General features: G+C 41.4%; 1 protein-coding gene across 2 annotated transcripts in view; it reads right to left on the bottom strand.

The window, feature by feature from the left end:
* ADAMTSL1 (ADAMTS like 1) overlaps nucleotides 1-14404 on the bottom strand; it is a 409739-nt gene that overhangs the window by 275438 nt on the left and 119897 nt on the right. For both annotated transcript variants that reach the window (XM_080667642.1, XM_080667641.1), the window contains exon 5: nucleotides 1786-1912. In XM_080667642.1, coding sequence (XP_080523768.1) covers nucleotides 1786-1912 — 127 coding nt within the window. The remainder of the gene's footprint in view (nucleotides 1-1785; nucleotides 1913-14404) is intronic.

Here is a 14404-nt window from a genome sequence, read left to right on the forward strand (position 1 = left end):
TGCCATCTTTTTGTGCCTAATAGAAATGTTTAGATTCCTAGAGAATGAGCATGATTCAGTTATGTGACTCAAGTAAAAAGATTTTAACTCTTTTGTATTTGTATTCCTTAAAGAGTTCTATTAAAGGGAACTTCTAAATGTACCCCCCCCCCATATATCTCACCGTGATTTCAGAGATTTACAAAATAATTATGCCTCTACCTTTCTATCCTTCTCTGGTTTTCATCGTCTAAATTCTTTAATTTTTCATCTTACAGAAATGCTACCAAACATGACCAAAGAAAAAAATCTTGCCTGAATGTACTATATCAATGTCTAACTTACCTCATCGTTCATTCTCTCTGCCAGAATATTTAATTTTTTTTTTTCAAAATCACATTTTTCACTGCCTGCAGGGGTATTAGTATGTGGAGAGTTCCCCAAGTTGGCACCTCCAATGTTTCATGTGTTTAAAAGTCCCTAGCTTTTTTTCTTGCCACCTTCTTCCCCCTAGAGCCTAATTCTTTGGCAAGCTGGTTTTTCCTGACTTCTCGGAATAGTTCTCCAGTACCCACTACCCTTCTTCTTGACCTGCAAGTCCATTTAAAGCCACAAACCTCTCATATGTCAATTGTTTTCCTCCACCGAGTCAAAAAGTAAAGTGAACAAAGCCACATTTAGTAAAGATATTCATTCTCATTTTCCAAGCCAGAGGAGACTCGATCAAGGATCTATTGAAGGATTCTGGATAAGGGCAAAATCTGGAGACAATATGCCAAACAAGGTCAAATTATTCTAAAATGACATGTCCTTGGGTACAAGGGCTGTCTTATTTATGTCAACTTCTGCTGCAGTACCAAGCACAGTGATTGCCACAGAGTGGCACTGATGTGTGACTCTGTTGTTGGGTTAGATATTATGAGAACATACACCACCTACCCTAGCAGGACCCAGCTAGGCAGATATCTGAGGTTCCTTGCCTTGATCCATCTAACTGCTTTACAAAGGTCCCACCGTGTTCCATGGGACAGTGCAGAGGAATGAATATGTGCTTAGGCTTTGGAATCAGACCCTTGGCTCTTGGCTCTGCTACTTTATGGCTGTGTCACTCTGAGCAGGTCACACAACATGGCTAAGCCTCAGTTATCTCACTTGCAACATGGAGACAAACAGCATCTTGCTAAAAGATTGTTGTAAGGGTTAGATGTAATGATCATGTAAAGTTTCCAGAACACACAGGTATATAGTAAGCATACATTTATTGGGCTGGTCAGAGATTAAGACAAAAAGGCAATGAATGGCTTCACATAATCGCTGCCTGATGTTAATTCTGAAAAAAAAAACACCTGTGATCAACATTGATCAAAAGTCACGTTGTAAATGAAGACCATGTGATTTCTCCATGTGAGAGTGGATTTGCTCTGATCTGCTCATGCTCCCTGCTATATTCCATTGTATATCTAACTATGTGTGAGGGAGCAACGGGGATGCAGTCTGTCCTCAGGATGGGCAACAAGCTCATGCCTGCACATAGAGTGTATCTAGACTCGTGTCTAGATGCTCCTAAGGTGTCTCAAAAGGCAAGGTTTCCTCCTTGGGGTTGCAATGGGTGACCTGATTTATCCCACTTGAACTAATCCACAGAGCAGGGTCATGAATCTTTTCACAATATTTTCAGATCTGTCTTCATTTTGGGGAAGGTGTTATTCATTAGTTGCTGAGGGGAGCGAAGCAGGCAGGGGCAGGAGCGGGAGGAGCTAACAAGTCAAAAGGCCCACAGATTGCCCCAACTCTGTAGTATCTTACGTTTAGTTGCTGAGAGCTGGGATTTGTAGTGCCCTCGGACCAGCCTGCAGGTGGACCCATCTCCGTTGCAAATTCCACAGTTATCTTCCTTGGCAATGCTTCCCAGCTGATGATCACAGCCAACAATCTAACAAGAAAGAGAGATGTGTAATTCAACCAGGTGCCTACTGCTGGACCCTGGATCCTTCCGTTGTCTTTGAGGAGGCATAAAACATGATTCCTATGAAGGGGACTGAATTCAGCTGGAATTTGAATCAAGCTAAGGAAGAAAAAAACAACATGGATAAAGATGTTTTTATAGCTCAAATAAACAAACACAAAGATAGGTGGGATGGAGAGAGAGGCAGGGAAGGAGGGAGGGAGAAAGAGAGAAAAAAAGAAAGGGAAGGAGGGAATCAAGAAGGGGGAAAGGTGGGAGAGAGAGGACGATCTGGCACTATTGATATTATAGAACCTTCATTCAAAAATAATTCCCACTGTCAATAATTATGATTCACTTAAATCACACACACACACACACACACAAAATAAAACCATGAGGTTACTGTAACAAGAGAAATATAATGAATAATCTATATGTTCCATATGTTCCTTAGAATGTAAGATGCATAAGGGTAGGGGTTTTGTATCTTGAGTTCATTGATGTATTCCAAGCAACTAAAACAGTGCCTGGCAAGTTGTAGGACTTCAATAAATATTTGCTGAATGATGATGAAAATCCTTATTTTTCTAGCTACGAGAAGAGAAGGGGAATCACAGAATCAGCCGACAGAAACAAGGCTCATGTATGTGTGAGTGGTGGGAGAGGAGGGTTGACACGCAGGGCAGCAGAGATAACCAGCACCGAGAGCCTGCTGTGTGCCTGGCCTGGCCTGTACCAGGCACAATACGCATAACTCAGTAATTCTCAAAACAATCATGTGAGATAGCCCCATTTTATAGGTGAGGTCATGAATCTTGCCAAGGTCACTTAGTTAATCAGTAGCCGAGTTTTAAATGCATCTATCAAAATATTATGCTTAGTCCAAGTCAGGCTTAACAAAATCACAAGCATTTATCAAGTATATGGGCAAACTCGTTTGTATTTTTACTCTTTCCTTTCCAATGTTCAAGTTAAAAAAAAAGATTCAAATCTTAATTCCACCATTGTATATCTATAGTTTGCATTAGATCTAATATCAAAAGACATATTCCACTCCCGAATGATTTCGACTACTGTCTTTGACAAACTCAAATGAGAACTGTGATGACATTTGAAGGGGCTTATCTCCACAGTCTCCTCAATTTGTCTTGTCTTTCAAAAATCTTTTTTGAGGCCCAATATTCTTTTTTATTTTATTTATTTATTTTTCTTTATTGATTAAGGTATCATATATGTGTCCTTATCTCCCCATTTTGCCCCCCCTCATGCCCTTTTCTTTTATGTACCTTTAATTAATAATTGCAAACACATGTTTAAGGAAAGGCTAGAAAAATATAATTATTTAACATTGTGTTATAAATATACTATGTTTTTAAATGTGTTAATGTGTATTTTTTTTTTTCATTAAAAGCACACAGGCATCTTTTTAAAAAATATGTTTTTATTGATTTTGGAAAGAAAGGGAGAGGGAGAGAGCTAGAAACATCGGGGCATGTGCCCTGACAGGGAATCGAACAGGGGATATCTTAGAGCATGGGTCTATGCTCAATCCACTGAGCCACTCCAGCCAGGCCACACAGGTATCTTTTAAAATAGATGACTAAGCACCAACTCCTTCAACAGTTGTACATTTTTTGAAATGCAAAGATGTCATTTAGAAAACGTAGTGCTGGGCTCTTAAGTGGGAAGCAATGGTAGGCTAACTCCATCTGGAGGGGTTCACTGTGGTGAAGCAGCAATGCCCCTCCGTAGTTTCAGAGGCTGCAGGGAGGCCATGTCAGCATTCCACCAACCGCTGTCCATGCAGAGCCAAGTACATGCTGGCTTAAGACTTCTTCAATGTGCTTCTATATTGAAGTGGGTTCAAAGTGATTTTCCAAATGAACCCACACCGCAGCTGAGCAACTTCTGTATTCACTCTCATGTCTGAGCACAGTGTGGAATGGGAGTGCAGAAGTAATTTATTTACCAAAAAGGCATTTAATCATTCAGCCAACAATGATCAAAGATCTGCTACGGGCCAGGCACAGTGCGAAGAACAAAATCCAATGGAGAGTTTAAACACATCGGGGTCCAATTTCATGGGACTTAGAGCCTGGTGGTGGAGGCACACATTACTCAAATCACCAAATACAATACTGTACAATGATAATCACCATACAAGCTATAAAACACAGATACAGGTACTGTAAGAGCATAAACTATGGAGAATTTGATCTGGTTTGAGAGGCCAGAGATGATGTCCCTACGGAAGCATCTTTTGAGCTGAGATATAAATAAAGACTCAGATTAACTAGGAAAAGGGGACGTGTTGCTGTGGGATTTACAGAATATTTTAGTCTTCCTAGATATTAGCTAACTAGAAAGTAAGCAAAAATTAGGCCCTGACCAGGTAGCTCAGCTGGTTGGAGAGTTGTTCCAATATACCAATGTTGTGGGTTTGATTCCCGGTCGGGCCTCATATAAGAATCAACCAATGAAAAGCAGAAATAGGTGGAACAATAAATCAATGTCTTTCTCTCTCTCTCTTCTTCCCTCTTTCCCTTCCTCTCTCTCTCTAAAATAAATAAATAAAAATTTAAAAAAGAAAGTAAGCAAAAAGCAAAGTTGGCAAAACAAGCAATCTACAACCACACATCAAAATATCAGAAGATTAAATCATCTGATCTCCTTAGGGTTGAATCTTTTGAGGAAACATGGCGATCTTAATTTAAGCAGTATTCAAAGAATTGCTGCCTCTGCTGCTTTTGTTTGGAGTTGGAAAGATACTCAGCTCGGTGGAAGGACAAAGTGGGCAGTGGGCATGGGAACTTACACTCTCAGGTATCTCAAAGCTAACTAGGTTTATTTCTCAAATTAAAAAAATTTCAGGTTTCTCAAAAGATTTAAGTTTCTCTGGAAATTTTTTAATAGGTTCTGATGTTTCTAAAGGAGCCAAAAAGCAGATAATCATGAAAATCTCTCTAATCCTAAATATTTCTTATGGCTCTACAGCCATTTTAAGAAAAGAACAGTCCAGCTCCACAGATCCAAAATAACAGTGATGTTAGGAATAGCTAAATAGAAGGTGACATATTTTCAGGCTGACTTGGGCAGACCACCAAAAGCTCTCGGTGTACGTTTATGGACCCCAAGATATGAACCGAGTCAGTTCTAAATGGGCTTTGTTTAACTTCAGAATTGAAAAGACAAACATCGCCCTGACACAACTGCTTTTCCTCTCTCTGTATCAATTCCTTTTTAAGATGCCAAAATATTCTAACTCAATTATTTTTAAAATGTGGAATACTTTATCATCAGATAAATGTTCTTATTTTGGTCCAAGTGGAAAATTATTTGCAGTTACATCAGGAAAATTGTTGTTGACATACCTTAATCTGTTGATCGCTTATAACTATTTGATTAATTAAAAACTAGTTAAACTGTTATTCTAAGAGCTATCATTAATAACAGAGGAAAATTAGGAATAAGAAATGGGCTTCATTGGCAGGTATAATGTCAGACCCCGCTGTGTCTTTGCACATGTTATTATTTCTGCCTGGAAATAATTCTTTATTTGGCAAACTTTATATTTGGCAAACTTTCCAATTCTTTATTTGGCAAACTCCTATTCATCCTTCAAACCCCAAATTGTCTCCTTCTCAAAAAAAGCCTTTCCCAGGTTCCAGAGTTAACTGCTTTCTTGCTTCATGCTTCCTCAGCCTTTTGTTCACAACTCCGTGGGGCAGAGATAACTGGTTGCCACCCAATATCCATCTTCCTTAGTTTTCTCAAATTTATTTGGGGTGGCAATATATCCAGTTAAAAGAATACATTTCTCATGGGCCATGTGACCAAGTTGTAATTAGTGAAATAAAAGTGGAAGTGTGGGCCGAAACCGGTTTGGCTCAGTGGATAGAGCGCCGGCCTGCGGACTGAAGGGTCCCAGGTTCGATTCTGGTCAAGGGCATGTACCTTGGTTGCGGGCACATCCCCAGTAGGGGGTGTGCAGGAGGCAGCTGATCGATGTTTCTCTCTCATCGATGTTTCTAGCTCTCTATCCCTCTCCATTCCTCTCTGTAAAATATCAATAAAATATATATTAAAAAAAAAAAAGTGGAAGTGTGTGGGGCGCCTGGGAAGGCTACTTAAACAAGTTGACTTAGCCGGGGAAGGTCCCTTCTGTCTTTTGCCTTCCTGCCGACCTGTAGGCTCCAATTGCTGTCCTGAAGAATGGGACAGTTCTGAGATGGGAACCTTGCTTTAAGGAAAGCAGAACAGAAAGAGAAAGAGCTGGTTCTGGAACTCTATTTGGACTGATTGTATCTTGCCTTTTTTTTCTTTTTTCTTTTTTTCCTGTGAGCAAGTAAATCCCATAGGTGCTTAGCCAGTATTATCTTGGGTTTCTTTTATATATTCTCAATTCAAATAGTTATATACCTTATATTGAGTTTACTCTAAAGATGTCTGTCTCCACCCCAGATCGTGAGCTATTTGAGAGCCTCTGTTTTAGTAGTCTTTGTTATTTCTGCCGCTTAGCACAGTGTTTGACATTTGAGATGGACAATGAATATTAGTGAATCAGTGAAACACATAACACCAAACATAATGATTTGCTAATATTTTAATGTAGGCTATAGAGCCCTAGCCAGTTTGGCTCAGTGGATAGAGCATTGGCCTGCAGACTGAAGGGTCCCGGGTTCGATTCTGATCAAGGGCATGCACCTCTGTTGCAGACTCCTCCCCAGCCCAGGCCCTGGTCAGGGTGCATGCAGGAGGCAACCAATTGATGTGTTTCTCTCACATCGATATTTCTCTCTGTCTTTCCCTCTCTCTTCCACTCTCTAAAAATCAATGGAAAAATATCTTTGGGGAGGATTAAAAAAAAAAGTAGGCTATAGAGAAGCAATTTGAGATTGCAGTCATTGATGACACACATATATACAAAGTGTGCATGTGTGTGTTTATATGTGTTTTCTTGTATCTGTGTACACAGAGGAACAGACATACTATTAATCCTCTGTCCTGATGTATGAACAAGAATTACTGTAAAGGGCTATACTTCCAAAGAGACTATTTCCCAGTGCATCAATGCTCCTAATTAGTGAAATGTCATAGAAGGCAATGTTCCCGTCATTGAGTTCCCAGACCCACCCCCCATTCTGGACAAAATATTAAAGTGAGATAATGGCCACTCATAACTTTGGCAATTGCATAGCATTTTTTGTAAGGGATGGAAAACTAACTGGATATTTTGGCCTAAAGCAGCTTATTAGTATGCTACTATGAGGTGTCAGCTCAATACTGTGTCCCCACCATCTAAAATGATTGCACAGTGTTGCTTTTCTTTCTTTTCCTTTCTTTTCTCCTTTTGTTTTCTTTTGTTTTCTGTTCTTTTTTCTTTCCTTTTGTTTCCTTTCCTTTTGTTTCCTTTCCTTTCCCTTCCTTCCCTTCCCTTCCCTTCCCTTCCCTTCCCTTCCCTTCCCTTCCCTTCCCTTCCCTTCCCTTTCCTTTCCTTCCTCCTTTTCCTCTTTTTTAACAAAGCTTTTGTCTCAGGTGACATAAAGAGTGAGAAACTCCAAGATGTTTTTGTTGTTTAAACACCACTAGGGAGGTCATCACCTTTTGCTTTTCTATCTTGAATATATGCCTTTTGCATCCATACATGTACACATGCATACAGACATGCAGTCTTTCGTCTTTTGAGTAGAACGCACACTCTCAGCAGGGCTGATTTTCCGTAGTCTCCTTCAGGGCTCCCTAAATGTAGGGGAAAAACTCTCCCTAAACAAAAAAGTAGGACTATAGCATCCAGTCCAAGTTGGCTCACAGACTCGCAGCCTGTCGTGCAGATTTTAGGCATCCGGCCTAGAGTGTGTGCTGATAGGGGCTTCTTCCTTCACTTCACAGAGCTGATAGCAAGTGAGCAGGCAGAACACGAATGAAACTCTCTAGACACCTAAATATGTATAATAAAATGTCTTCACCAGGAGCCACAGGAGAATAACAAAAAAAGATCACCATGTAAATAACTGGGAGAATGTAAATAAACACAATCCATAAGCAGATACCATGCCCCAGACTGACATGCTTAGATGGGTTCACTCTGGCCACGTTTCAAATGGTTTCCCATAAGAACCTCAACTTCTAGCATTAAATACTGAGCCAGTGATGTCAAGCTTTACTTGATCCAACACCATGAGGTAAGAAACTTTTAAATCCCTTTATTTTCAGCACTGGGAAAGACAAATATGGAAAACTAAACTCTGCAAATCTGATCACAGCTGGTCTTATTTATAATTATTTAATTCAGATAGAACTTTATGGGGAAGGGTGTGCTTTTACATACATTATAACTCATTTACTATTTATGTTAACAGGGAAGAGAGTATATCTCCAACATTATCTTCAAAAGATTTAGATATTGATTGATTTGTTTATGCGTTTGCTTATTAGAAGAAGATGTCTAGCATATACATATGATACAACACAATGTAATGGCTGGAAAAAAAGGGAAAATGGGGCAAAGAGAAAAATGAAGACAAGAAAGATGAATAAAGCAGGAATGAGAGAACTACATAGAATGCACACTCTAAAGTCCTATACAGTGGCTAGAGGGGGATCACATAGCCGAATGTGAGCTTCTTAGAAACGAGAAAAACATGAGATGTTACAAGGGTGACAGCATTTACTGAATCTTTTAGAAAATGCATAGGCTAATGCATTCCTGGTAGTAGATATGTATTAAATATTTATGTAATAAATGAAGGACAAACTGCCTTCGGAGAACCATAATTATTCAGAGTACCGAAATCCTAGATATACATCTGCTATGAGTTTTCTGAAAGACATTGCCGTGTAACAATGTCCCAATAACATCTGCGCACATAAATACAAAGAAGTGGTTTTTCAGTTACCTTTGATGACCCCTAATGGTCAGGGAACATTTGGTAAAAGCAAATTTAAGGAGCCAAAACAAATAGTCCAGGCACAGAGCACTGTGATGGTCTGATTTAACAACGCTGGGCTGGCAAAAATATGGCCCATGTACAGCTGTTTTTCTGCCAGGATCCACAGCAGACATTGCTAATCAAGAGCAGTACTCTTTGCCACTGAGATTTCATGTGGTCCCAGATCCTCTACGACATTGTGCTCAGGAAGCCAAATCCAATAGACGACGATGGCTGTTATGCAAGGAGACTAGACCAATTTACCATTCCAGGGTCAGAGAAACAAGTTGGCTGACTATCTTTCAGGAAATTCTACTCAGATATTTCTTTTAAGATTAACATTCTCTTAAGCGTTGAATGATTTCAAGTACAGATTGTAACACTGAGGTTTAGAAAAGATAAACAGCTAACCTAAGGTCACATAGCTGGTAACTAACAAAACCAAAATTCCAGCTCGGGATTCCTAAGCTAGAGTAGGATGCCTATGAACCAGGAAAATACACACTATGCAGTATTTATTATGGCAATGATGAACAGTGATTACAAGGTTGAATATTTCTATCAAGATCTCCACCAGTAGAGGCAGACTTCTGCATGGGGATGAACAGATGCCTTCATCTGTACTACTATGTGATTTAGAAGCACATACTGGAATAAATGGGAAAGTAGGTCTCCCCATTTATACCTTTGCTTCACACCTCCTTGACTATCCCCTCCCCCAGCTTTTCATACATATGCGTATACATACCCTACAACTCCCGTGGCTTACTATGGGGCCCAAATTTCCTCCTTTACAGACTTCTTTATTTTCAATTATGGTTTTCAATATGAGGAAACAAGATCCCTGGTCACTCACAAAGGTGCTAATAGCAGTCCATGAGCTATGTTTAGTAGTTCCAAAAGCCTAATGGAAATATATTTACCAGCAATAAAACCACATAAGGTCACCCAAAACACTAACCATCTCATTATACAAATAAGCTGAATCCTGATATTTATTGCATTTATTCTTAATTGTACTCAGGTCTTTAAGTCATAAAATAGGAAAACAAATTATTAATACATTCAGTGTTTTGAGTCAATGGAAACTTCCAAAACACAAGGCCCATAGGGAAAAAAAATAATAAAGGACCCCTTTGTTTGAAAAAGTTGGGAACCACTGGTGTAGTCCTTTGTTTGTTGTCCAAATACCTGTGGGAGGACTAACATGAAGTTGTTGATTATACTTAAATTAAACCAAATCAATGGGGCATAAGGCATTGTGCTGGCTATTATGGTGCTGTGGGGAATACACATAAGTAGTAGTAGGCATGGTCCCAATCTAGGGTGAATGGGTTTAATCCAATCATTTCCTCAAAACAGGTGAGAACAGAAAGGGAGTAAAATCACTCCAACTAAAGGTCAAAATGGCAGGAGGAGGAGAAAGCAGACGGGAAAGCCACCTGGAGAAGGGAAAGTAAATGAGCATTTGCCAAATGCTTACTGTATTTAGGTTCAATATACAGCTTCTCAATTAATTCTTGTAATATCCCTGAAAATTAGCTAAAATTATGCCTATTTTACAAAAATAAAACAGACTCAGAAAGGCTCAACAACTTGCCCAAGATCACATTGCTAGGAATTGGTGTTGCTGGAGTCGCAATCCAGGCTATGTCGTAGATGAGTGATCCCTCAATTCTGTGATGAGTTATGTTTCTCTTGGGGGTTAGAGGGCAGTGAAGAGACAAGAAGGAGGAGGAGGATGAACATGCTTTTGTCAGCCACACCTTGTTGCCAAAAACAACAGCTGACTACAGCTCTAAGTACTAAGAGTGAGCATCAGCCTTTTGTTTTGTTTTGTTTCTCTTTTAGGAAGCAAGTGAATATATATATACTAGAGGCCCATTCGTGCACGGAGGGGGGTTGTCCCTCAGCCCAGCCTACACCCTATCCAATCTGGGACCCCTCTAGGGATGTCTGATCCCATCGGATGGGATCGGGCCTAAACGGGCAGTCCGACATCCCTCTCACAATCCAGGACAGCTGGCTCCCAACTGCTCGCCTGCTTGCCTGCTTGCCTTCCTGATTACCCCTAACCACTTCTGCCTGCCAGCCTGATCACCCCCTAACCACTCCCCTGCCAGCCTGAATGATGCCTAACTGTTCCCCTGCCAGCCTGTTTGCCCCTAACTGCCTTCCCCTGAAGGCCTGGTCACCCCTAACTGCCCTCCACTGCAGGCCTGGTACCCCCAACTGCTCTCCCCTGCAGGCCTGGGTTCCACCCCCCCCCCAACTGCCCTTGCCTACAGACCCGGTCACTCCCAACTTCCCTCCTCTGCTGGCCGGGTCACCCCTAACTGCCCTCCCCAGCAGGCTTGATTGCCCCCAACTGCCCTCCCTTACAGGCCTGGTCCCTCCCAACTGCCCTCCCCTGCTGGCCTGATCGCCCACAACTGCCTTCCCTTGAAGGCCTGGTTCCTCCTAACTGCCCTCCCCTGCTGGCCATCTTCTGATGGCCATCTGTGTCCACATGGGGGCAGGATCTTTGACCACATGGGGGCAGCCATCTTGTGTGTTGGAGTGACGGTCAATCTGCATATTACTCTTTTATTAGATAGGATAGAGGCCTGGTGCACGGGTGGGGGCCAGCTGGTTTGCCTTGAAGGGTGTCCTGGATCAGGGTGGGGGTTCCCTTGAGGCGTGGGGCAGCCTGGGTGAGGGGCCTGTGGTGGTTTGCAGGCCTGCCATGCCCCCTGGTGACCCAAGCAGAGGCCCTGGGATCTGGGATTTATTTACCTTCTATAATTGAAACTTTGTAGCCTTAAGCAGAGGCCAAGGCAGGCCAGGGCAGGCGGAAAGCTTGGCTTCCTCCATTGCCAGGGAAACCCAAGCCTCCTGCTCTCTCTGTGGCTGTAGCCATCTTGGTTGGGTTAATTTGCATACTCACTCCTGATTGGCTGGTGGGCATGGCTTGTGGGTGTAGTGGAGGTACAGTCAATTTGCATATTACTTTTTTATTAGATAGGATAGTTATATATATTTTGTTAATCCTCACCACCCAAGAATATTTTTTCCCATTGATTTTTAGAGAGAGTGGATGGGAGGGGGAGAGAGAGATAGAGAGTAACATCAATGTGAGAGAGACACACTGACTGGTTGCCTCTCACACTTGCCCTCACTGGGGCCAGGGATCAAGCCTGCAACCGAAGTATGTGCCCTTGACTGAAATTGAACCCTAGACTCATCAGTCTGAGGGCTGATGCTCTAACCCAGCCATGGGCAAACTACGGCCTGCAGGCCGGATCCGGCTGTTCTATCCAGTTCTCTTGCTCTCCCCTCCGCTCCTTTACTTTGAATTTATATTAGTTCACACAAACACTCCATCCATGCTTTTGTTCTGGCCCTCCAGTCCAGTTTAAGAACCCATTGTGGCCCTCGAGTCAAAAAGTTTGCCCACCCCTGCTCTAACCATTGAGAAAACCAGCCAGGGAGAATTAATATATTTTTTAAAAAATCAGTTACTTTTGTTCAATAGCTACAAACACATGGTACAGGGAAATTCTGGTAAACACCTTAGATTATAAGGCTAGATGATTAGATGTAGCTCTGTTACATTCTAACATACCACTATGTGAAAAAAAAATGCGAAAGCATTAATTCCTTTTTCTTCAGGCAAAGATTTCCTAAAGGAACGCTTCCCGTATACGGCATTACCCACTGGGTTTGCTTATCACTGGTGGGGCTGCTCAGTTTCCTCCTGGGTTCACCAGAGTCCTTCCAATAGCCCACAAGAACCGGTGTCATTGGACTTAATGACCTCTCTGACCTCAGGTCCCTCTGGCTCACTCTCCTTGCTGTCACCAAGCACTTTCTGGTCTCAGCACAGCACAGCTGTTACCTCTGACTGGAATGTTCTTCCTTAGACTCTTCTACAGCAGCTCTCAGCTTTTTGGAAACTTCCACCTCCTCAATAAGGCCTACTTTTACCAGACTATTTAAAGCTGATTCCCTCCCCAGATCCAAGTTCTCTGACCCTGTCCTATTTTTTCCCTTTATCCTATGACACTTATTTTATAATACAATATAATTTACTTATTAAGTTTGATGTTTATTTTCTATCTCCTAATAGGACACAAACCACAAAGTATCTAATAACAAGTAATTAATACAAATGTGTTAAGTAAATGAAGTATATAGTAGCTCCCCCTAATCTGCAGTTTCACTTTCTGCAGTTTTAGTTATTCACAGTCAACTGTGGTTTTAAAATATTACATGGAAAATTCCTGAAATAAACAATTCGTAAGGTTTAAATTGCTTGTTGTTCTGAGTAGCATGATGAAATCTCATGTGGACCCGCTCTGTCCTGCCTGGGGCATCAATCATCCCTTTATCCTGTGTCTCCAAGCTGTCAATGCTCCCTGCCCATCAGCCACTTAGTAGCATCTCAGCTCCCAGATCAACTGTCCAGATAACACAGTGCTTGTGTTCAAGTAACACTTGTTTTACTTAATAATGGCCCCAAAGCGCAATGCTGGCAACTCAGAAATGCCAAAGAGAAGCCATGAAGTGCTTTCTTTAAGACAAAAGGTGAATGTTCTATACTTAATAAGGAGAAAAAAATTCACAGGCTGAGTTTGATAAGATCCATGGTAAGAATGAGTCTTTTATTTATGAAATTGTGAAGGAGGAAAAAGAAATTTGTGCACCTCAAACTGCAGAAGTTATGACAATAGAGTGTTGCACCTCAAACTGCAGAAGTGTGATAAGTGCTCAGTTAAGATGGAAAAGGCATTAACTTTCTGGGTGGAAGAGAAAACGGAAAACGTGTTCTGATTGACGACAATGTTGCACCAGAAAGCACTGAGCCTATATAAAGACTTCAGCAAGGGATCCCTTGAAAGGAGTGACTGCATTTATATAACTTTTATTACAGTGTATTGTTATAATCGTCCTATTTTATTATTAGTTACTGTTGTTAATCTCTTACTGTGACTAATTTATCAATTAAACTTTACCACAGGTATGCATATGTAGGAAAAAACATAGTACATATAGGGATGGATACTATCTGCAGTTTCTGGTATCCACCGGGGGGTCTTGGATAACGGGGGACTACTCTATAGGCAAGGCTATAAGGGACAGGGTTATATTATGGTTTCAAAAACTTGTCCTCCTTGTCCCAACCTAGCACATAACAACAGCTTCCACCACTTAAACTCTCTGCCGCTAGTTCCAAAGACCAAAAAAGAGCTCTCTGTCCAAAAGAAAAGGATCTCTCTGTTTGAATCACTTTTTAATCTGAGAGTTTACTTTCTACTTGTCACTTTGCCTGCTATGTCTCTAGTCCTTCATCCATTATTCCAGAAGTGCCTTGGGGTAAAACTGCTTATTGTTTCCAAACAAGTCTCCCTCTGACCTCTTTTCCACTAGGCACAGGGCTCTGGGCATCACGCCCCAGCTTGACACCAACTCTGGACCTGGAAACGCACTCTGTATGTGCTCTCCTCAGCGCCTGATTCTTGGCTCTTCCTGAGGGACTTTCACTTGGACAGCCCCCTGGCCTGACTCT

The sequence above is a fragment of the Plecotus auritus genome (genome assembly GCF_963455305.1).
Source record: "Plecotus auritus genome assembly, chromosome: 5".
NCBI lineage: Eukaryota > Metazoa > Chordata > Mammalia > Chiroptera > Vespertilionidae > Plecotus > Plecotus auritus.